The sequence below is a fragment of the Silurus aristotelis genome (genome assembly GCF_946808225.1).
Source record: "Silurus aristotelis genome assembly, chromosome: 1".
Lineage (NCBI taxonomy): Eukaryota > Metazoa > Chordata > Actinopteri > Siluriformes > Siluridae > Silurus > Silurus aristotelis.
The window spans coordinates 38,244,335-38,269,834 of NC_139574.1; the positions used below are offsets into that span (position 1 = coordinate 38,244,335).

Sequence of the window (25,500 nt, forward strand, 5' to 3'; positions counted from 1 at the left end):
CAACAAGAAGATATATTTATAATAATAATAATAATAATAATAATAATAATCATTTTTTTAAATATGATATTAATATTGCATGTTATTATATTTTTTATGTTTATATACTTCTTTTTTTCTTTTTTATTATTATATTATTTAGGAAAATAAATAAAGACAATCCACAATGTAAATGTTTTCGAGTGTTTTGAATGGTGATTATTAAACATTTTATAGGAACTTTAAGAGGAACTTGTCAAGTGATTGTGATACACATGCATGAAAGAAGAACATTTTAATAAATATTTTCCTGAAACCAGCAACAAATCAACATCACACTTTTAAACCTTCATTCATACATATTTATAAAATCAAAGCTTTTAATGTATCATTATTTTTAAAACTACAAAAGCTCTTTTTTAGCCAGTGACATACAGTGCAGTATTATAGCCTGATGATTTTCATTTCTTTCATAGAGATTTTATACAAATAGTTTGTAATTCTTCTTTCTAATTTTATTCTGCATGTGTGGGTGTTTCCTCTATTTGTGCACCAGCTCTCATAACAGTTCCTACTGCTGTAACTGTATAATAAAGGCATTTAAAACACTATAAATCTATAAAAAGTGTCTACGTCCAGCTGGTTCAGCATCTCCATCATGAATTCCACTGATGCTTCATCTGCTTTAGAGTCACGTGAGCTCCATCCACCAACACTACAGGGATGTGGAGCTCACTGCCACGTACCGTTTCATTTCACTAATTCTCCAGGGCAGACCCCCGAGTAGATGTCAGAGGGGTAGAATCAAATCTGCCCTTCCCAAGTGATGTTATTGGAGTAAACATGAATAAACCTCTACCTTTTCCCAAATCATCCGCTTAATCCTTTTTTGAAGGAAAGAATAGTATGTAGAAATAAAATCCACCCTCCTATAAAATCTACAGCTTTAAACCCAACTTGTAATCTCACTGAACTGAAGCATTGATTCACTTAAATCATAGTACATTTGTATCATTTGTAATGTATTATTAGTGCAGTTGCAGCTAAATGTAGAGCTGCTACTAGATGAAAAGAATTAGAGGTGATGTAGGGCTTTTGTGTGTGTTTTCAGAAGAATCCAGACTCTGGTGAGGACTATGAGGTCTGTGCTGATGATCACTAAATTGACTGAAGATCACGTTCACGTTCTTAGTGGTTTTTGATGAGGAACATAATCAGGATCCCCACTCTGTTCAGATTGAGTTTATAATTGTTTACATCATTTAACAAACATTTAAAATATATATATATAAATAATAAGGATAATAATAATGAAGATGATAATGGGTTCAGCAGGTTCACAGAATAATTCATGAGTCACTGTTCTATGTACAATAAAACATTTTATTTTTAATGACTGAAAATGCTACAACAATGTCAAACGATAAATTATAATTGATGCAAACACACAAAGGTACAAATACAAATACAAAACAATAGATACAAATAGCAGTAAATCCACAAAAGTAAAATCATAACACAACTATATAATATTAGCACAAATATTTATAAACAGTAAAATGATATCAAGTCTCTGAGTGGCTTAAAATACCGGAAATAAATAATTAGAGGAGCAGAACTGGAATAAACAGCAGGTGTGGCTGCAGATGAAGGACTGGATGCAGATGAAGGACCGGATGCAGATGAAGGACTGGATGCAGATGAAGGACTGGATGCAGATGAATCACTGGATGCAGATGAATCACTGGATGCAGATGAAGGACTGATGAAGGACTGGATGCGGATGAAGGACTGGATGCAGATGAAGGACTGGATGCAGATGAATCACTGGATGCAGATGAAGGACTGGATGCGGATGAAGGACCGGATGCAGATGAAGGACCGGATGCAGATGAAGGACTGGATGCGGATGAAGGACTGATGAAGGACCGGATGCAGATGAAGGACCGGATGCGGATGAAGGACCGGATGCAGATGAAGGACCGGATGCAGATGAAGGACTGGATGCAGATGAAGGACTGGATGCAGATGAATCACTGGCTGAAGGAGATGGACTTTGACTACCAGGCTGTAAAGACACATATTGTATATTATTAACTTAAGAATAATAATGATGATGATAATGACATATGAAGGTCTTTTTCAATGACATGAATCTGCATTGGTACATTAACATTAGGTTTGGCTGCTGAATTCTTGCTGAAGGATCCAGCAAACTATGACTTTGTAAACTGTGTGCTGAAAATGTAAAGATCTGATTTCCCTTTTGAAGAAAACACAAAATCTTCCATCCAATAAAAGACAATATGACTATAAAATATAAAAATAATGAATGAGCAGTGATAATGTAAGTGCAGGCTGTATAATGGTGGGGGTGGAGGTAGGGGGCGCTACAGCAGTAGGAGTGGAGTAAAGCAGGTGGAAAACTTGCAGCAGGTGGAACACTTACAACCTGGTAAAAGAACAATAAAGAGTGTGGAACACAGGTTTTATTTACCTTTTAGTCCTGGTATTTTTTACAGATTTAAATAAGAAGAAACATCGCAAAATCTAACATTCACACATTAATATGTTTAATCCACAATCATCTCTGTACACTAGTGAGAGTCTGAGGGCAGAAGTGAAGTGATATGAAGATCATGAGCTCTTCTACAGCTTACTGGTAAGTGTGCCATTACTGCCACCTAGCGGATAATTAACAAATAAACTCTCAAATACAGGTAGATTCACACCTGTATTGTATTGTATTGTATTGTATTGTATTGTATTGTATAGTATGTTGTATCCTCAAAGAAACACTTAAACAAATAGAAGACAGTAAAAGAAAAAGGGGGAAAAGAAAATTACTGTAAACTGGTTTTCATAGAACATGTAGGAATTTAAAGCAGAAGGCAGAACAAGAAAAACACAGGTAGGAACCGAACCTCAGACCCCACTGTAATGTAGAACACAGACACACTGTATGACATTAAATCAGTTCACATTTATTAACAACATCCCGACTTCCCAAGCCATGGCATAATGACACCAGACTCTTTCTCCAAATAATTATAGAGGATCCTCACATACACAAAGCTTCTGTGTCTAAACTGCAATTTCTTGGGGCATCTGATATCAGAACAATGTAAAACTTAAAAGAAAAAAAAAAGGCAGGCAAAACATCCCTGTGCCCAAGACCAAGGAACAGCTCATGTATTTCCTAGGAATGTGGTTGCAGGAATTTTCAAGACTGGAAACTTCCCATATAAATTATCAGGAATATTTAGGTATTAACAGGAATGAATGGAAATACAGTTGGAATTTACAAAATTGCAAGTTATCCTATAACAGGGAACTTAAATGTAGTTAAAAAAAATAACTTGCTTGATAATCAACCAGATTGAATGCAGTTTCAGTTGAATTTCTACCTGCACATTCATCAATCACATGCACACAGCACACTTACTGCAGGCCTCCTGAGACCGTACCCCTACATGCACTGTGTTTTCTTCATGTAAACAATGAGTCACGCCTCAAAAAAGGTTAAAAACCACTGCCTTATGGGTAATAAAAGACCAATAATCAGGATCTCAGGTCTACATTCCTTACTATTGAAGTAAACAGGACCAATACAGAACAGTTCATCAGACAGGAAGTCACTTATAGTTACTCAAGTACAGTAACGAAGTACATTTACTCAAACACTTTACATCACACACACACACACACACACACACACACACACACACACACACACACACACACACACACACACACACACGTGCTCAGCTCTGCTCGGTGTCTTTCTCCTTTTTCTCCTCGTCACCAGTCACTAAAACAGAGCACACTGATTAGTCCCATCAGCCACAGATCTGCTTCTCACCGCTCGTTTCCCCCCGGCTCCACCCTCCATTCACCAACTGCCGCTCGTGCACGCACCCGCTGCTCCATCCAGCAGTAGTGTTCAGGTGTTGTGAGGTGAATCCAGTGTTAACCCTGTCAGAATGACTGCTGAAAGATCATCCACTTTCTTGTGCCAATCCATGCGATTAATTATAAAGTACAGATGTTTAAGTGAATCAGGTTCTGCCCCACATTAACTGTCAGCTATATTGCTTTCAGAGCTCAAAATAAACAAAGCACTAAAGCTGCAAGAAAATACCTCAACTTCAGTTTCTGTCAAATTCCTTTTCTTTAAGGACATCAAACATCACTGACTTTACTAAAGTGGATTTCAAGAAAAAAAATACCATCATTGAATGCTCTCTGTGATGAAGAGACATTAGACATGATTGAAATTCAAAATCTTTATTTATTTAAATAAATAAAAAAAATGAAGATGGTGAAACAACATGCACACTAAAGTACATGAAACGTTCGTATTTCACCATCTTCCTCTATTCCTGAATCATTTTTTATTTCTTCAAGTTGCTTCAACAGATCCTCGAAGCTGTCGACATCAAAGGCTCGTACAGAATCCAGGATCTCTGTGCTGTTGTGGGGGTCTTCAGTATGATTCTGGGCTCCAGACTGGTTAAAAAAGTCACAATCCTCATTTAACATGGAAAAGATGTCGTTGTTGAGCAAAGTGATTTCCTCCTCGTCCTCGAGCTGAACCTCACTGCTTGTACACTCAGACCCATAGCAGGTGCTGTAAACAGAAGTGCACAATTTTAGCTGCATATTAAAGTAAATGAGTGGCGATTATGGCGATTATTTAAGATGCAGAGTAAAACTTCATTTGCATGTCATTCTTCTGAAACTGTTCCAATGCAGTTTACTAACTCACTTGGTCTGGCAGAAAGTCGACTCAGAAACAGAAGGGAAAAGAGGAGGATCAAAGCAGAAGTCTTTAGGAGACAGCAGTTCTTGGTGGCTAAGGCCGGGGAACTGATCACTAACTTCAGGCACGAGGTCATGGACTGGTACTACTTCTGGCATGTTCATGACTATATGGTGGTTTGGTTGATGATCAGGTCTCCTCTGTGAGTCACTACTCTGCACACTGCCTTTTCTCCTTCCCTTCTTTGGAAGCGGTTTATAAACCCAATCTACATGATAGAAAAGAAGAATTTAAAGAGTAAGAAGCAACATAAAAACAATAAAAGTGTCAGAATTGATGTGATTGTTTTGTTATTTTGTTATTTGTCTATAAAGAAAGTTCACCTACCAGGAAACAACTGTTCGTGTTCCTGTTTAAGCCTCCATGATTCAGTGTAGTAGGGTTTCTTCTGTTCTTCACTCAGTTTGTTCCACTGGATCCCAAGCTGCATGCTGATCTCTGCAGAGCTGCTATTTGGATTGGCCTTGGAAAAGATGGGCCTCTGTTTCCTCGCCCAAACCATGTAGGCATTCATTGGCCTTCTGATGTTGCCTTTTTTATCTCTGCACTTGGCAACATTAAATTTATCTACAAAATAAAAGCTGTTACCCGTCTTATTATCTGTCATTATTTCTCCTTCTTTTTTCTGAAAGTCGCTCTTTCTGGCTGAAAAATCTTTTTTGGTGTCTTGGAAAGCAGATTGTTCAAAACATTGACGCTTATCACTAAAAACAATTAAAAACATTTCAGCTGTTTGTTTGCGCTTCATTGCTGTGGTCAGTAAATGTTTGTGTTGAACAGCAGCACAACAAAGTTGTCATGACAATAAAAGCCAGTTGAGGGCGCTATCAGAGATACCGACGTCACAAAAGAGGCGGGGCTTCAATGATTCGAACGCAGACGCGGAAGCTGAAAACGGGTGGTGTTAAGACAAGGAAGTGGTGTGTGATTGTAAACCCTACACGAGTTTCTATAGCGCTCCTTTGTTTAGACACAGTAGGGTATTAAAATATTTTGAATTATATTATTTAATAGAAAACACGTGTTTGCAGTTTGGAATGTGATTTTGATAAAAAATTGTGGGGTTTAATTTGATGTGTAATTAGTTTGTACTGCATGTGGTGACCTTTTGTTGTGTTATACTTAAATTGACCTTTAGGGGGAGCAGAAGTGTATTGAAAATAGAGAATGAGAGAACACGTGATTAGCGCGTGTCAGATGTGTGTTATGAGCTATTAGAGAAGAAATCATTCATTCATGCTACCTGGCCTCATTTCCTTTTGTTTCCTGACAACACTGCACTTTTAACAAATACTTTATTAAATTTCCCTTAGATTATTCATTATACTTACCTTCTCTGAACACAAACAGATGTTTTACTTAAACACATGGTAGTATTTATAGTCTCTGTTTATCTTTTAATTATAATCATCTACTTATTAAGACGTTTCTAAGCAAGAAATTATCATAAGAATAAAATAATCTGGTAAATGAATCACAAGGTAAATTAACTGTAATACATATTTTTTTATTGAATACAATCAAGTCCAAAAATGTATTTAAAAAAGAAAAAACATTAATGAAAGATGTGATTGATTTTGATCTGCCGCCAGTCTTTTTACAAGCACTTAGTGTTTTCTTAACTGGTCCACGACTACACCATAATATGTATGGGATTTTTATATTGGTATTAAAATAAGAAACTAAACTCCTATAAAATCATCTCAGCAGTATTAAAATCAAGATTTGGTGATTTCTGTAAAAAGTTTGGTGTGGAATGGACGTCTCTGTTCACCTGTGTACAGCAGCACATGGGGAGGACAACAAATAATGACAAGAAATAAAAAAGTGACAAACTTTATTTAGATTTGACTTTTCCTTCATCACCCTTATAGCTGACATGCCATCATTATACACACACAATGAATGTAACACTGATTTGAGGTGATCCATGAAAAAAAAAAAAACTTCTATTAGTCAGTTCTATAAATGTTAGTTTTAAGACTAACGAGGCATAAAAACAATTCAAATGTTTACACGTGAGATTCGTAACACCACTTTCACAAATACAAAGTGCCCTAGTGTAACATTTGATCAGTTCACAGCAAAAACAACTTCCTCCATTCTGCTAAATCTTAATATTTAAATCCTTGTTTGGTCAATTATTCCCTGGTTCTCCTACAGCTGATGTTCTACTGTATACACAACACATCATCTACAGGAATCTTTGATATCCCCAGTCCTGAGGTGAGATACTAAACAGGAACGAGTGAGATGAGACTTTAAACTGTTGCTCAGAGATGAGTGCATAACATCTTCTCTTCATCTTCTTCCTCTTGATCTCTTCATCTTTTTCCTTCTCCTCCTGATCCCCTGGTGTTGGACAGAAATCCCTCTGTAACCTATAACATAAAGCTGTTCAAACACTATGTGCTCTATATTTATCTCTATGTGAGGCTCATGACTGGTAGGAGACGAGCTGCTTGGAGGAGACTGAGTCCTCACAGGAGACGAGCTGCTTGGAGTAGACTGAGTCCTCACAGGAGACGAGCTGCTTGGAGGAGACTGAGTCCTCACAGGGGACGAGCTGCTTGGAGGAGACTGTATAATAATAATTTAAATAATATCAAATTTATAATATAAAATATTTCATATAATAAAAATCAAAAGTGATCTTTCAGAGTTGAATCCCAGTGGAAACGCGACTGATCCGAAGCTGCTGCTTTTCAGCTGATACACACTGTGTGGTCAAAAGTATTTGGATACTTGTCTTTTCCAGCCAGATGTGGTTCATAAATTCACATAATTCACATGCACTTTAATGCACCATACAGCCAATTAACATGCAAACTGTTGAAACACTTCATAGAAACAGAATGTAGAATCACTGAAAGCATTTTAAATGAGATTTAAATACCCGGTACAGAGGGAAGCAGGAGCTTTTCTGTAGCTATTATTGCTTTTATGTTCATGGCACAGGACCAAATATCAGTTTATTTTATCTTTCCATAATGAGATGGAATAAATCATAAATGCTGCGGTGCCAATGGAAGATTAAGGAGAGAAAGAGTCTCCAGGGACCATGATGATTTCTTGGCCTGGATGAGGACTGGCTAATAAGCTGATTTAGATTCCTACAGCTGTGCTCCTGGATCTATGTGCTGAATTGGGTCCAGTACTACCGAGGGAAACACACCAGAACCATGCCATCCCCGTCCAAATACAGGTCCTCACCACTCTGGGGTTAATGACAACAGGTTGTTTCTAGTGGGAAATGGCAGACAGGGAAATACTTTATATAAATATTATATATAATTAACTTTTTCACAAAGAACTTCTTTAGATATAATATAATTCTATTAAATCTCATGCTATAGGTCTGGTATCTGCACCTGAGTGTCATAATGCCTGTCATTTTGGATGTTATTATTAAGGTGGGTAGTCGATACATCAGGTTTCCCTTCACTGTGGCACACTGACCTGCTTCAGCACATGATTCCTTTATCCTGACACATAGCAGTGTAGGGAACAGACTACAGGCAGCTGCAGGACGTGATGACTGGCTTCTTGGTGACTTTAACAACATGTAGAAATTGTAAACATTGTCCTGATGTAGTCTATAATATGACAGGTGACCGAGGCTTCACCCCTCAGATGCTCCTCACCTCCTTAAATGCAGATGTGGAGCTCTGGATGTCTCAGCTGGCAGATTTCTATACCACCCGGAAAAAGTGTGTAAGATTATCAGGGTGTGTGGTGTTTTGCACAATGTGGCACTGAGGACCAGTTTCCCTCTCCCTCCTGACCTTCCTCCCCCTCAGCATTATGACCCCGAGCCACAGCCCCCTGCCCCACAAGAGGGATATCAACAAAATGCAAGAATCCATGAGGAGGTCATACGGCGTTTGAAAGGAAGACAAAAAACATGGTCTTTTAATAATTGTGCCATTTTACTTTTGTCACATTTTCCCAAAAGTTTATCATGTGGATTTTAATTATTCAGCTTAAAAGCATCCTCCAGTTGAGAAACACTGATTTAGAATCAGGATTTAAATGATGTCGAACACTTCAATAAACAAGTGATTTCATATTTTAGATTTTTATTGATTTTATTAATTATTATTGGACATGGAGAGGTTTAGATTTCAGTTCCTGTCCTTGATGTCCTTGCCTTTTTTTTCTCTCTTTTTTTCTTTTTTTTTTACTGGAATGGGTGATAGCCGTCTGATCCAGTGTGGCAGGAGAGCAGTTATAGAACTGTGAGACTTCAGTGCAGACCACACCTCATCGTGAAACCTCAAACCAGCACCGTGACGTCTCGATGAGAATACCATTGAGTCTGTCCTGATTGTGTGACATTTGCGACAAAGGATAGGACGACAATTCCAATCACGATGTTTCGCTGGTTCAGTTGTCCATAGAACATAGCCACAGAAGGTGATGGTGTAGTACGTTACAAAGGTGCTTTGCATGACGAAGTCCGTGAAGAGAAAACTGTGAGTGCTCGGAGCACCCAGCGAGCGTGCAGGAACTCCAAACGATTGGGCAAGGGTAATAACCCTACGCACATGAAAGATACGGGTGATCAGCTGAAGTCCTGCAGGAAGATCATAGACAGAGTTCTGGATGGAATCTAGCCACATTCCATCTGGGGAGAACATGTCAGCATGGTGCAGAATGTCGATCACCGGTCTGAACCGGTCCGCATCAGTTTCCCAAACAAATTCGTCCTTTTCTGGAGGAAACCTGTACCATTTACGGGGTAAATGATGGCACCGTTTACCTAAAGGACAGGTGGGCTGCTCCAGGCACCACAGGCGGTGCTTTAGAAGAACAAGGAAAAAACAAGCATCGCAGGTAGCTCTAGAGGTGAGAAAGTTGAAGCGATACCCCTCAGCACATGCTTCGATGTGCGCACACGTGCCTTGATGCAGAAGCATACCTTGCAGAAGCCTCCTTTGTTCACCAGCTGCCATGTTCCTGCACACAGCATAAAATACACACAACAACAACATGATTTCTATATGATATAATCAAAGGATCAGAATTGAAGCGTAGAAAGGGTTTAGTGATTTTAGTTATAAGGAAACGTTTGTTACAGTCATTTTTTTTCATCGACTAGGGCCATAATCCCTCCATCCAAATCCACATAGATGTTTTGATCCATATCTGTGGAGATGTTTTCTGTAGAAGACTCTTCACCTGTAATTTTATACACTGGGAGCTGTACGTATTGTCTAAACAATGACAAGGAATTCCACAACAGATAAAACATGCCACGGCTGCAAGGATTATTAAAATTGTAGTCCCAGTCTGACCCTATTCTACTCTATTTATTAGTATATTATGTTAATTATACTTGGAGTAAACAGGTTACATGAGTTTGATTAAAATATGGGCTAAATAGGTTAAATTAGGCTACTTCATTGTATCTAATAAGATCTATACTAATTATTAGGTCAATTTGTTGGATTAATTTAAAAAGCTAAACTATAAAAGCTAATCTTAGCTAGCCGACTAGTTACCCATGCTAATGTCGCTAAATAATGACTTTGTACTTTTAGAGTCTTCTACTAAATAATCTACAATATTCTACCATAATTATTTAGACGACTTACCAGGTACCTGTATGAATAAATGTTCAATAGAAGAGAATTTTTAATGTTTTTTTAGTTGCTGCTAATCGCTGCTGCTTCTTGCTGCTGTTTGTTTGTTTGGTGGTTGTCAATTTTATTGTCTCTTTACTTACAATTGGTGAATTCACAAATGAGAAACAAAAGCACGCTTTGAATTATATAGACGTGTCACACTGTGACATCACACCTAGATGCCCCGCCCTCTGCCTGTGACATCATCATGTCACTCACTTTATTTCTCTCTCTCTCTTTCTCTTTATCTCTCTCTCACACACACACACACACACACTCACTTTGCGCATGTACAGATTACAGAGGGAAGATTACGCACAATCCAGAAGTTGACCCGAGTGACTCTATGAATGTTGTAGAATCATAAATGACCAGATGAAGCTGACTGAGGTGAACCCCTGAAACTTACCCAGGAACAGAGTAGGAACATTCTGACCACCCATTGGCGTAAATCCCGAATCCCCCCAAAAAATATTTAAAAAACCGCACTCTCTATTATATGTATTCTCTATTATATGAAAAATATATGTATGTATAACTAAAATAATTGTTTAAGTAGAAAAAAAACTACGCAAAAACTGCATTTAGAAACAGTTGAGTCCCCCCCCTCTCCTTCCTCACTGTGGTTTGACCCACTGCCTGCTTTCCCAGTTCATCTCACCTTCTCTACACACACGAGTCAGGTGTGTGTCTGCGCCTCAATTAATGTTCAACTCCATTAACTAGAGGATTTTTTTCACCTTAAATAAAGGGTTTCTCTTTAATGTTATTGATGCAGACTCATTCATAAATTAGTTGCGGCAAAAATGCTGATTAGCGATGTAATTTTCCATGAATCTGCTCTATTAGAGATTAAAATATGACTTATGTAGTGAACGTTAGCTTGTTTACAATAGCTTGTAGCATAGTGCACTGACACTTACACACCAAAGCCGTTTCCCATGCAGTGTTTTATTTGGGACGACTTGGTATAATGTTAACATTAACACACAATTAGCATATTGTTTATCTGTGCATTTACTAAATGAGCACTGTGCTACATCCGAACTGACCCCACTGTATTTTTATAATCAGTTTCTATTCTGTTCTTAAATGTTTTAATTTGTAAAAAAAAAAATGTTTAACCCTTTTTTTAATTCCTTGTTTTTATTGTTGTGATTATTTTTTTGTATGATAGTTTTACTTTATTTATGTAAAGCAGTTTGAATTACCATTGTAATTGACGCAGTCTCCATGCTAATAATAATGATAGAAACAAAGTTTTTCACTGTGGGGACACTGTGTCTTTATACTGTAAGTACAATTTGACTGTATTATTTGTGTCCCCCTTTAAAAATTGCTCATGAGAAATTTTATATTCATTGTCCCCTCCTACTGTTAAATGAAATTTACGCCCATGGCCGTACCCCTACATGCACTGTGTTTTCTTCATGTAAACAATGAGTCACGCCTCAAAAAAGGGTAAAAACCACTGCCTAATGGGTAATAAAAGACCAATAATCAGGATCTCAGGTCTACATTCCTTACTATTGAAGTAAACAGGACCAATACAGAACAGTTCATCAGACAGGAAGTCACTTATAGTTATGTAGTATCTTAAATGTATAGTATCTTAAATGTGTAATATCAAAAGGCCTAAATTCATATTATTCTGCAATGGTGACATTCCTGGAAAGGCCAAAGTTAATTACTGAACCGCCTGGACAGATGGTTCTCTTTAAGCAAAAGTGTAGGAGTAGACTTTAATGTTATCTCAAGGCTGGTGGGAGATACGCGCTATGTTCTTAAAACAAATATGGAATGTGGTCTAGGATGTATATCTTCTTGGGAGGCGACCTCTGACCCGTTCACCATATACTAGGAGGTAAAGGAAAACAGGATGCGCTTCATGTTTTATGATCTGGGAATGTGAGCCCTGGTACATCTGGAACACTTCAGTTTGGACAAAGACAGGCTTCTCTTTACGTTCAACATTATTGCCCAGTAAGCTCATATGCATCTAATTAACATTAAGAGGTGGACCCAGAAAACGGGCGAGCATTTAATGTGTGTGTGAGCATGGATCTGGAGTCAGACTTTGAATCAGAGCGTGCTGACTCCAGGCTTGACCGGAAGGCCTGACAGATTCCTAACATTCCTAACAGATGCTATATTTCTGTGTTGAATAAAATCATTATTTACACAAAATACTGTGTCTAAGGAGAGTCCTTCCAGCCGACAACTGCACCTCACCAAGACGACAAATATACAACAGTTACTCAAGTACATTACAGTGGGGTCTGAGGTTCGGTTCCCAGCGTGTTGTTTCCTTACATTTTTTTATCCAGGGCCCAAAATCTTTCCACTGATCTCTCACACATTTAGAAAGTAATCTATGCATAGCTGAACATTTCACTATAAATGATGAACAACCTCATGCATGTTTGTGAGTTTTACTTAGAATCTACTTCGACTTCACTTCTGTGTTCATTTCAACCTCATTTATGCTGTCAGTCTGATTAGAGAGCAAACAGAGTGCAAGTGATTCTTCACTGCAAGAAAGAAAAGAAGTTTGCAAATGCTGTTAGATCTGAATACTGAATGTCTGTTGACCTGTGCCTGATGTGCTTGCGGTCTCAACCTCTCCTCGTTGGGCAACCATCCAGGTCTGGATTTATTTAAAGAGTGAGTTCTGTCCCGTCTCTACCTGTGTTTTTCTTGTTCTGACTTTAAATGTTTACATGTTCTATGGAAACCAATTTACAGTAATTTTTTTATTTCCTCTTTTTCTGTCTTTTTTAAATTTCTGACAAAATTTATTTGTCAATTATCCGCTAGGTGGCAGTAATGGCACACTTACTGGTAAGCTGTAGAAGACATCTTCAAATTCAGTGTGTTTTGGGAGATTTGGAAATAACTTCTCCATTAGCACTAGTTATCTCAGGGGGATCCAAAATCTGGTCCCAGGGCCAAATGCAGCCTGTAAACAGATGTTAATTGGTCCTTAATTTTCCTATAAGAATGTATGATGCATGGAAGAGATGAGCAGCAGCATAATTCAGAGCAAGAAAATAAAACAGAGTCAAAGAGGATAAAATACATACACGTGTTTATTTCTTTGGATTTTGGTGAGTACACAGTTTGTAATGTGTAAAAATGGTTGTATATGGAATTAGATGTGTACTGATGTCATTGTGTGAGAGAAAATGCAAACTCAGATCTTGAACAATGGGATTCTGGTGAGTTTTGTGGTATTAAAAGGTAAAGATGTGTGTTGGTCGATCAGTAACGTGTATATGAGTCTGAACTGTTCATATTGTGTGATAATGACGATGAGGAACTGTTTCATTAGCGTCATGTGACTGAGTGTCGTATGATAGTGGAAATAGTGGAAACCAGTGAACCGACTCTTCTGGACTTTAATATTTAATTAATAAACTCTTTTGAACTGAGTTACTTGAACTGATTCAAAGGAGTCAAAATTACTGAAACAAATCTTTTTTTTAACTTAATTGATCAAACTGAATGGAGTTATTAAAATAAATAAATAGAATTTTACTTTTAAACCTTTATTTTTATTTCATTTACTTTTTCCTAGTTTTTCCAACATTTTATCATGTGGATTTTATTTCTTAGTTAAATTTAAATGAAGTCCAACATTTTAATAATAGAAACAAAACACACAATATTTAAGGTCAGTGTTCATGACTCCACCATAAGAAAAAGACTGTGCAAAAATGGTCTACATGGCAAAATTCTAAGACGAAAAAAGCTGCTGAGCAAAAAGAACATAAAGACTCGTCTCCGTTTTGCCAGAAAACATCTTGATGATCCCAAAGACTTTTGTGAAAATACTCTGTGGACTGATGAGACAAAAGATCACCGCATTTGAGAAAAAGAACATCATACTAACAGTGAAATATGGTGGTGGTAGTGTGATGGTCTGGGGCTGTTTTGCTGCTTCAGGACCTGGAAGACTTGCTGTGATAAATGAAACCATGAATTCTGCTGTTTACCAAAAAATCCTGAAGGAAAATGTCCAAACATCTGTTCGTGACCTCGAGCTGAAGTGAACTTGGGTTCTGCAGCAGGACAATGATCCAAAACACACCAGCAAGTCCACCTCTGAATAGCTAAAGAAAAACAAAATGAAGACTTTGAAATGGCCTAGTCAAAGTCCTGACCTGAATCCTAATGAGATGCTGTGGCATGACCTTAAAAAGAAGGTTTGTGCTCGAAAACCCTCTAATGTGTCTGAACTACAACAATTCTGCATAGATGAGTCACCAAAATTCCTCCTCAGCGCTGTAACAGACTCATCGCAAGTTATCACAAACGCCTGGTTGCAGTTGTTGCTGCTAAGGGTGGTCCAACCAGTTATTAGGTTTGGGGGGCAAACACTTTTTCACACAGGGCCATGTAGTTTTGGATTTTGTTTTTCCTTAAAAATAAAAACCTTCATTTAAAAACTGCATGTTGTGTTCACTTGTGTTATCGTTTACTAAGTATATATGTGTGTGTGTGTATAAACTGGAAAAAAGAGATTTTATTATTATTATTACATTTGACTCTTCTGTTCCTCTTAATTTTGAAATGATGTCTACACCCCTGAATGTGTCAGTAATAACATTACAACTAATATTTCTACACATAACTACTTCATCTTCTTCTTTTTCTTTTGGCTGCTCCCATTAGGGGATCATTCGTCTTCATACTACTCTGTCCTCTACAATCCACAAACTCACAATGCAACTGCTTCTCACCTTCTCTATACTTCTCCATCAACATTCTCAAAGCAAATAAGGCATTTGTGGTGCTCTTCCTGTGCAAGAAACCATTCTGCTGCTCACAGATGGTCACCTCTTCTCTCAGCCTGGCTTCCACTACTCTTTCCCATAAATTCATGTTGTGACTGATCAACTTAATTCCCCTGTAGTTACTGCAGGTCTGCACATCTCCCTTATTCTTAAAGATCAGTACCAGCACACTCCTTCTCCATTCCACAGGCATCTTCTCACCTTCCAAAATCCTGTTTAACAATCTTGTTAAAAACTCCACTGAAATCTCTCCTAAACATCTCCATGTCATCTGGTACAACCGACTTTCCACTCTTCATCCTCTTAATCACTGCTCTCACTTCCTCCTTACTAATCCTATCCACCTTCTGCTTCACCATCTCCACACCATCCAACCTTCTCTCTCTCTTATTTTCATCATTCATCAGCTGCTCAAAATACTCCCTCCATCTTCTCAACACACTCTCCTCACTAGTCAACACATTTCCATCTCCATCCTTTATTGCTCTAACTTGCAGCACATCCTTCCCAGCTCGGTCTCTCTGCCTGGCCAATTGCTACAAATCCTTTTCTAATTCTTTTGTGTCCAACTTCTCCTACAGCTCCTCATATGGCTTTTCCTTGGCTTTCACCACATCCCTCTTTACCTGCTGCTGCATCTCCTTGTACTCCTCTCTACTTTTCTCATCAGATTGTCGAACCCAATTCTGTTTCTCCAACCTCTTTCTCCTTCTGCTCTCCTGCACTTCCTCATTCCACCACCACGTCTTTGTCTTCCCTTCTATTTCCAGATGTCACACCAAATACCTTTCTAACTGTCTCTCTTATCACTTCTGCAGTAGTTTCACAATTATCCAGCACCTCTTCCCCACCACCGAGCCCCTGTCTGACCTCTTCCCTGAATCTCATACTACAGTCTTCCTCTGAATAATATACTATAATAACGCTGAGTAATGATTATAAGCTTGGATTTAAACTAATATAAGCGATGTTATATGTTCTCTGAAGCATATTGCTAAATGATATTATATAATACTAGATTCTACTACTGATAGCTGAAGCTGACCTGAGCTGAACTACATGGGTGAACTTTATGCACCCTCTTATTCATTATTATTATATTTATTATCATTATATTATAAACCGAACTAGCTACATTTCTCAACTGCAAAGATTTTGTGCAAAAATTCTCCTCCTGTGTCAGCTGTTGTGTAAAAAAAACAAAAAAAAAGCAGAAGTCTTATGTTCTATAAAAGCTGTGTATGAGAAATGGAAAATGGAAAATAATGGAAAATTAAAGACATTTGGGAAAGCTTTTAAAAAGTATTTATAATAATGTACAGATAAAACAAATTTTGTAATTAATAAAAAAAAATTCATTACTACATCAAAAATGTAGCAAATAAGACATTAAACAAAAAAGAATAATACATATAAAAATATTATGCATCTACATTTTCTGGTATAGAGCATTAAAGCCCAGACAGTGTCGCAATGAAATACTAAAGAAATACAAAAACTACAAAAATAAATGTATAATTAACCCATAAAGAGTAAGAATGACCAGAAAAATGATCTACAAATATTAAATGTCAAATATAAATAAAAAATAGATGTCATAAGACTTTACCACTCAGCGTATACATTATTTTTTTTTTAATCACTCTGGACTGAAGACTGAAGAAACAGCGCCATCTAGTGCCGTAAAATGTAAAGTAATAAAATCCATAACTGCTTCCTGTCAGGACTTTTTACACATAGATGTAAACTATAATAAACTGAATGCTGTATGGCTCTATAAATAAATATAGATTAATAGACATTTATTCATGTACAAAGTTCATGTAAGAGAAATTTTATTTATTCATGTAAGAGATAAATCACCGCTGTGATCTTTTTGACTCGGTCTGACGACAAAGGAAGGCGTTTTGCGTAATGCATTTATTGACGGCTGAGGGAACGCGCTGTGTGCTGTTTTTCTTCCATGATTCCAAAGTCTTCAGAGCTGCTTCAGGGTTGCTGGGTGCCAGATCATGAATGGCATAGATGACTGAGAGCTGCACTTCCCATGGCATACCTGCACACAACATCCAATACAAAATTAGGGTCTGCTGAAGCACAAAACTAAACATCAGAGAATAAAGATAAAGATCGATAAAAACATCTTTATTTGATGCTTTAGAAATACCTTTTGAGAAGCTTTGCATTCCAAACTGATTGATGCTTCTTGCCAGGTTTTCGAGTGACGTTAGCATGTTCTCCTTAAGTCCTAGTTGACCAAGTCGCCCTGTTTGAGAAGGACAAAGACCACGAGTGAAAAGCTGAAAAATCCAGAAATAATGTGAAATGATGCTCTGAAACAGGATTTACAGTAAATTTACCAAGTAGCCTGAAAACTGCTGCTACACAGACGTCTCGGAACCGTGTTTGCTCTGTTCTTGCTTGCCTCAGCCAAGTGTTCAGGATCAGCCAAAGGTCCTTCCTAGTAAATAAAAAAGAGGAGAAATGGATATGTTGAGGGTCTTTGTGGTGGTAATGGAGCAGCCATTGTGGTTTTACGATCAATTATGAGTTTATACAAGAATGGGAACTTGCAAAAGTCCACTAGAACTTTGACCCTTAATAGAAAAAGTCAGGAATGAGAACTAGGTCCTAAAGGTAATGATGCTTTATAATGTACTTTACACCACTAAGAAAGCCGGGGGCAGAGCACTGGGTCAGCTATGACTACAGCACCCCTGGAGCACAGAGAGTTAAGGGTCTTGCTCAAGGGCCTAAAAAGTGGAACTTGGTGATCCTGGGGCTTGAACCCCCGACCTTCCGATCAGTAATCCAGAGCCTTCACCACTGAGCTACCACTTCCTGAAAAAAGACCCTCTCATGGTGAAATACTTACAGCTAAAGTTACAGAATTCTCTCTGACTGTCTGAACACAGATCCTGGAAACTTCATTTATAAATGCACAATAAACATTTCCTCACAGAAACATCACTATATCAACAATTACCCAATTTGTCCCTGTGAGATCTTATTGTATTAAAGATTAGATATAAAAATGGTGCCTAAATATCAACTTTGCGACCGAAATCCTCTCAGCGCTGATGTTATAGAAAAAAAAAAATCTGTTATTTCTGATCATTTGGAATCGAAAGTTCAAGTATTAAAAAGCTGAGAATGAAATATGTTAAAGATGTGTTGCATTCAGTACCGTATAATATTGGTAATGGTCCAAGTCCAGCCCAGTTGTGCACACAGAAGATCCAGGCTGAAGATGTAGTTCCAGGTAGCAGGGCAGAGATCGAAACCATACCAGCTGTTCTCCAGGAACCTCAGACTGCTGTCTTCCAGAAAAGACTTCAGGGTGCTGGTGATAGCATTGTGGATGTTTCCTGGAGGCTCCTGAAAGAAAATACAATACAGAAAATATAATCTTTTCTTAAACACCCTGTGCAATAAAGCAATAGTTACAATAATGTAGTGACAACATGAATTTATAAGGAATTTGTCCCTCTAGATTACACTGATACTTGGAAATCAAAGGTAGATTAAGAAGTCAGTGAAATACATGATAAAGTCCAGTTGAAAAAAAGATACTTGTTAAGGAAGTGAAATATCTTTCCTTTTGCTTTCCGGTTGCTCACTATGTGAATCGCTCGGCATAAAGAGCTGTCATGGGATAAAATACTTGGCCATGCTGTCACCATGCCCATAATCACTTGGGGGGCTTCAAGAAAGTCTGCAAAGCAGCAAGACAACGGGACGTAAATACACTGTATAAAAAGAAAGATGTTGCATAGAAAACGTCAACACGCCTGTATGAAATTGCAGGTTTTTGGAAATACAAGATGGAGACAAAATATTTATTTAGTCACCCAAAACCCTGTGGAAAAACACCATAATGTCTGTAAAGCATGGTGGGGGTGACATAATGCTTTGAGGCTGCTGGTCAAAATGCTGAAAAAAGCTGAGGAATTTCACACATCGAATTTAACAAAGACATGGCTTCAGGAAAGGATAGTCAAAGTTCTGGAATGTTCTAGACAGAGCCCAGAAACCCATTTTGAAGAAAAAACCTATGAAATGTTTTTATTTTTTTTATTTATTGTTTACTGTTAGATCAAATTAAGGATGTAATAAATCTGACATTTACGTTTACATCTTTATATTTTTAAATCCTGCAACTTCATAAGGGTGTGTAGACTTTTTACATCCACTGTACATCACCAATTACAAGACACAAATGTCTTCTCTGTATCAGTGTCCATTTTTAGTAGATAAGTAATGAAATATCAGTATAATCTCACCTTCTTTAAGGAGCCTGTAGGCGAGACCATGTGCTTTGTGAGAGTCTCCTCTCTCTTGACACATGCCTACATAAACCCTACAGAGAGACTGCAGGAGATCATGTCCCATAAACCCTCTCTCTGCCTTGATCTTCTCCAAAATCACAGACAGAAACGTCTCTGCTAAGCACTAAATGAGACGGAAGGAAACGATCATTCGATATGTACAACTAGACTGGGTTTAGGAAAACTACTAGATATTGTATAAACCAAAATCTAGATTCAAAATTCGATCAATCATATCTACTGTTCAGTTTAAGAACATCAGGACCAGTGAATTATGGATCGACTTTGAAATATGAGAAACTCAAATCCACAGCTAAAGTATAACGTGTTTAAATCGCATGCACTGAACTGACCTCGTTTGCACAAAACCCAGAAATGACCTGTTTCTCTTCATTTCTCAGAACTGAAAGGTCACTTGTTCCTGTAAGTGCATGAATCCTGTCTGTATCAGAACAGGACTTTTGTAGTGTTTCTAATGCACTGTAGAGGAGAGATTGTGTTGTGTGTGTTGTGTTTGTAGGATCAGGTGAAGCAGCATCAAGTCGAGGCTTTTGAGCTTTCCTGGGTGGTGACATGTCTGATCCAGTTCTCTTTGCTGTGGGCTTTGGGTCTGTATGAATATAAAATAAAACAGACAATAAAATAAACAATTAAACAAAGCCGCGTGTTTGATTTCTGCATAATTAATATAACTTTCAATCTGATCAGCTGATCATTTAAGGGGAAATGTACAAATAGGTTTAGCACATGTTTATATAAATCTGTATCTCCTCTAGAAAATAGTTTATAACATGTCACATCTAAATACCTTTGTCAGCTTCCTGCTCATTCTCAGTCTGCGTGGAGGAGCACTTTTTCTCATTTTTTCACAATTCTCACTTCAGTTCAATGACGTCTGCGTCTGTAATCAAAAGAAAGTACCTCAATTAAGCAGATGCTTTTCTCGAAGTTACTGATTGTGTACTTCAGGACTCGGATTTCCAGATTTTGTCTGGTGTTCACTTCTGTAAAATAATTTACAAAATGAAATGAAAAGGTGCTCAGATCACATTATCACATTATATGCTCATTAAATAGAACTGAATCATGCAGTAATAATCAACTTGTACTTTCTTACACACCTTTAAGTGCCAGAAGCTGTTTTTCAACACTGGCATTTCTGTAGGAAAGAAGAAAAGAATTCAAATAGAATATATTATTATATTATTATATTAAAGCTGCAATTATTTTTCCCATTGAAAATGACACAAAATAATTGTTATAGTTAGTGTTACACTGTTACTAACATTATTATTATTATTATTATTATTATTATTATTATTATTAATATTATTATTATTATGAACACATTAGATATTAGTTTCAATATAAGCATTTGGATTAAAAAAGGAAAAAATTGAAGTAAACAAACAATTCCCTAGGTTATATGTGTAGCATACAATTACAGAATACCTTATCTAGAGCGACAATTATCTAATTTAAACAATTGAGAAGTTGAGGGCCTCGCTCAAGGGCCCATCGATGCCAATCAGAATAGAGAATTCAACTGAGTTTTGGGATAAAATATAAACAGAAAAAAAAAAAAAAAAGTACTTGTGAGTTCTGGTATTCTGCATCTTCAGAGTCTTCAAAGGCTGAAGCTCCGACTGGCTTGTGCGTGTCTTTTCCATTTTTGTAGGTCTTTTCTAGTTTTTACTTCTAGAGTTTGATGAATCTGGAGAAACGGAAAACAGTTTCAATCACAAATCCTCCAGTATTTAAATTTTTTATAATGATAATCTATACGATCATGCTCAGTGTTTCTAAAGTGTATTTTCTCCTTTTTTTTGTGTGCAAATTATCCACAAGGTGACTATTAGAAATATGATGTGTAGGTTTTCCTGGGAAGGGGCGTGGTGTTGTGGAGGGGGCGTGGCATGGGGGCGTGGCGCACGCGCTCAGCTCCTGAATGACGTTTTGCCGATTCGGTTTTTATGAATGACGATGGGACGTGTTTACTCAACTGCTTACAGCCTTTAAAGGTATTTGTGAGAATAATGTAGTAATGGTGTTACATATTTCGACGATGTTGGAAGTTTATTGAAGCTAAATATGTTTCATTCTAGCTAGAGCGTGCTTCCCGGAAGTTGTGGGTGCACACGTGACTAACGCGTGACTAGAGCGGATCATTCATAAAATCGGTGAAAATAAAAGATCAGGTTCGTGAACATGAACTTGTAAACTTACCGCTAGTGTGTTTCTTTTGAAATGAATCGCGGTTGGTGCGCGGTGTTCCGGCTTTTAAGCACGCAGCGCACTGTGACGTCACATGTGTTATTGCGTCACGTGTGCGTTGCATTACAACGCCACTGTGTTGTACAATAGATATAGAGTATGTGGTTTGTCTACAGTTAAATACTTTACCTTGTGGGAATCTAACTACACTATTACACAATGACTAATGGAAATTGATCTCATTTTACATTTTCAATTCTCAATTCTATCATTATTTGCTTTGAGAATGCTGATGGAGGAACATAGAGAAGGTCAAGAGAGGAGTCGTGGTATTGTATCAGGAAGTATGTTGTGTCTGAGAAGTATGTGAGGGTGATGCAGGACATGTGTGACAGCAGTGAAGTGCATCAATGATCGGCTCTGAGCCCTTTTCCGTTTTGGACAGGTTGACGGACGAGGTCAACTCTTTTTTATTGATGCATTCAAACAGAAAGACACTCAGGCGAGAAAGACAATGGAACAGTGGTTAATTTAGTCCAAAACAAGAAATTGGTCTCTCTCTTTCTAAGTTATACACACAATCACAATCATGAATATGAGCATCAAGAACAGGAGAAAGAAAGAAAGAAAGAAAGAAAGAAAGAAAGAAAGAAAGAAAGAAAGAAAAAAAAGGAAATAACAACAGAAACAACACAAAACAAAACAAACAAACAAAAAAAAACACCCCAAAAGATTTGCACCTAAGTACATTAACACTCTCAAAGATATATGTTTTCCTTTCTCCTTTCTACATCTACTAAGAAGTCAGGGACAAGGGGAAGAGCTCAAAAAGTCCAAACAAAGAGAACAGGATTTTATTTTCCTCTTTCTCTTAAATATGATAAGAATGGTTGCCAGGTGGTGTAAAACTTTTCCGTAATACCAAGTAATGTAAATCTGATCTTTTCTATTTGAATAAACTGAGACAGGTCATTTATCTAATGAGAAGAACTGGGTGGGTGAGGATTCTTCCAATTCAGTAATATAAGTCTCTTTGCTACTATTAAACAAAAGGCGAACATGTTTGATTGTAAGGATGACAAGGGGGGATTTGTGGGGTTGAGTCCAAATAATGCTATTAGGGGACATGGTTTAATATCTAAAATGAAGTATTCAGAGATTGATTTAAAAATTGATGTCCAGAAAGAGGTCAAAGTTGGGCAAAGACAAAAAGTATGATAAAGAGTAGCCGGAGCCGCCGACACGATCACAAGTTGGATCCAAACCAGGGTTAATTTTAGATAGTTTGGTAGTTTGGTGGAGGTGCGTCCTGAAGAGAAGGAGAATGAAAGTCAGTAGACGTGTGTGTGGATGAGAGGGAGAGCAGTGGAGTGGTGAAGGTGTACGAGTTTAAATACCACAGTTTTGAAACCATCTTAGAAATCGTTTGAGGAGGTCATGACACGATCAAAGATTGCGAGCTGACAACCAGTGTCCTTTCAACTTTCAGTAGCCATGAATCTGAAGGTTTGAACTTTTTCTGTCTTTCAGGCTTCTGATGTGCTGCTCAAAGAAAATCTAGAGCTCTCAAAAGGTCTACCTTTGTTTATGAGGGAAAAGTCTGGAAACTTCCTGAAGTCTTGCCTGGTAAGTGTGTTATCAGTGTGTTATAGTCATATTTTCTCATACCTGAGGTACAGATCCTGTAAAGAGAAAACTGTTCCAGCACAAATGAAGTGATACACTATATCACCAAAAGTATTGGGACACCCCCTGAACAGGTTTGATTTCTTTTATATTTATTATAGTAACAAAAACACAAATGTTGAATAATTTAATATTTCATTATTTTGTACATTTTCTTTGATTTTAAATCATTGGACATGAAGAGGTTCAACATTGGGTTCCTCTCATATTTCTCTGATGCTCTGCACATTTTTTCTCTTTCTCACACTGATTAAGAGAATCCTGGAGCTCCATGCTGGTTTTGTTCCAAAGTGACCTCCAGCTGAGCAACTGCAATTTTCTGATTTCGTATTTTTTTGTATGTTTGTCACACGTTAATGTTTCAGATCATCAACCTCATTTAAATATTAGTAACAATAACACAAGTGAACATGCAGTTTTTAAATGGTCTCTTTCTCATGGTGGAGTCATGAACACTGACCTTAACTGAGGCAAGTGAGGCTGCAGTTCTTTGGATGTTGTTGTGGGGTCTTTTGTGACCTCTTAGATGAGTGGTCTCTGTGCTCTTGGGGTAATTTTGGTAAGTCGGTCACTCCTGGGAAGGTTCTCCACTGTTCCATGTTTTTGCCATGTGTGAATAATTTCTCTCACTGTGGTTCACTGGAGTCCCAAAGCTTTAGAAATGGCTTCATAACCTTTTCCAGACTGATAGATCTCCATTACTTTCTTTCTCATTTGTTTCTGAATTTCTTTGGATCTCAGCATGATGTCTCGCTTTTGAGGATCTTTTGGTCGACTTCACTTTGTCAGGCAGGTCCTATTTTAGAGATTTCTTGATTGTGAACAGGTGTGGCAGTAATCAGGCCTGTGTGTGGTGAGAGAAATTGAACTCTGGTGTGATAAACCACAGTTTTAACAAGGGGGCAAACACTTTTTCAGACAGGGCCATGTAGATTTGGATTTTGTTTCCCCTCAATAATGAAAACCTTCATTTAAAATCTGCATGTCGTGTTCACTTGTGTTATCTTTTACTAATATTTAATTTCGTTTGACCAGCCATCAACCAGAAAAGAGGTTCAAGCAGTCTCCAAACTCAGCACCTGTTTCAGCTCTACCAGTAAGAGTGAGAGACAGAAAATCCCAGTCTTCACTGGTTTTATCCCCCAACACACCTGAAGAGAGGTGGAATAAGGATTTTACACCCCAGCCAGTCTGTAGACCATCTGTCATGCCACTTGTTGATGAGAAGATGTTGTGAACGGCCTACAAACTGTTTGTTGACGACTTCTACCCAAGTCCAGCACTGTTTAGAGATCTCCTAAAAAAAGAACATCTGAGCATGTGGGAAAATTCAGTCCACAAACCCTCAAACCATCACCAACAAGCTTCTGAAAAAAGCTCCTCGAGGCCTCATCACTGGCTGAGAGAAGAGGATGTGCTGTTTGTAGAATGGAAGGATAAAAGGAAGGTCCAGATGTGCTCCATCATTCACAGAGGCACTGAAGGAAGCATTGTGCTACTTTTATTTTCATTACTTTCTTCTTCTACTGTTTTTCTAATGTTCTAATACCAGTCTTATGCTTATTGTGTGAATGTTATTATTCCCAGTACATTTGGTTATCAGGCTGCTTTTCCTCAAACAGACGGAGGGAGAAAAGGACTACACACAGTCTCAGAATAATGTTTATAGGAATCTCGTTTTTATTGTATTTTCATCAAAGTTGAAATATAAACTCATTACACATGTGACTTTTAACCCGTCACTACTCTGGATTGCTTCAGGACCGAATTCATGTATTTATATATTAAAAAAAAAAATAACGTTTTATCACGTACACATTTTTTTCTAAGGAACTTTAGACTCTTTGGATGTTGTAAAGCCCAAAGTGTGTTCTTTTAAAAGAGATGTAAATTGTGTATGAAGCACACTGTTGTCAGGAACTTTTACCATTGAAAGTCAGGAAAAAGTAGCTAAAAATGCACCAGTTGTTGAAAACAAAACCAATATAGAAACATTTATTCCAGCTCATAAATCCTATAAAACATGCAGCATTAAACATGAACTTCCA

General features: G+C 37.6%; 2 protein-coding genes across 5 annotated transcripts in view; one reads left to right on the forward strand and one right to left on the reverse strand.

Moving 5' to 3' along the window:
- LOC310733896 (embryonic polyadenylate-binding protein A-like) overlaps positions 1 to 544 on the forward strand; it is a gene marked incomplete at its 3' end in the record, with an annotated part of 6,310 nt that extends 5,766 nt beyond the window's left edge. Inside the window, exon 9 of the mRNA XM_083555402.1 lies at positions 536 to 544. Coding sequence (XP_083411528.1) covers positions 536 to 544 — 9 coding nt within the window. The remainder of the gene's footprint in view (positions 1 to 535) is intronic.
- Positions 1 to 25,500, reverse strand: part of LOC310723807 (uncharacterized protein) — a 544,801-nt gene that overhangs the window by 417,092 nt on the left and 102,209 nt on the right. The gene's annotated exons all lie outside the window — the stretch shown is intronic.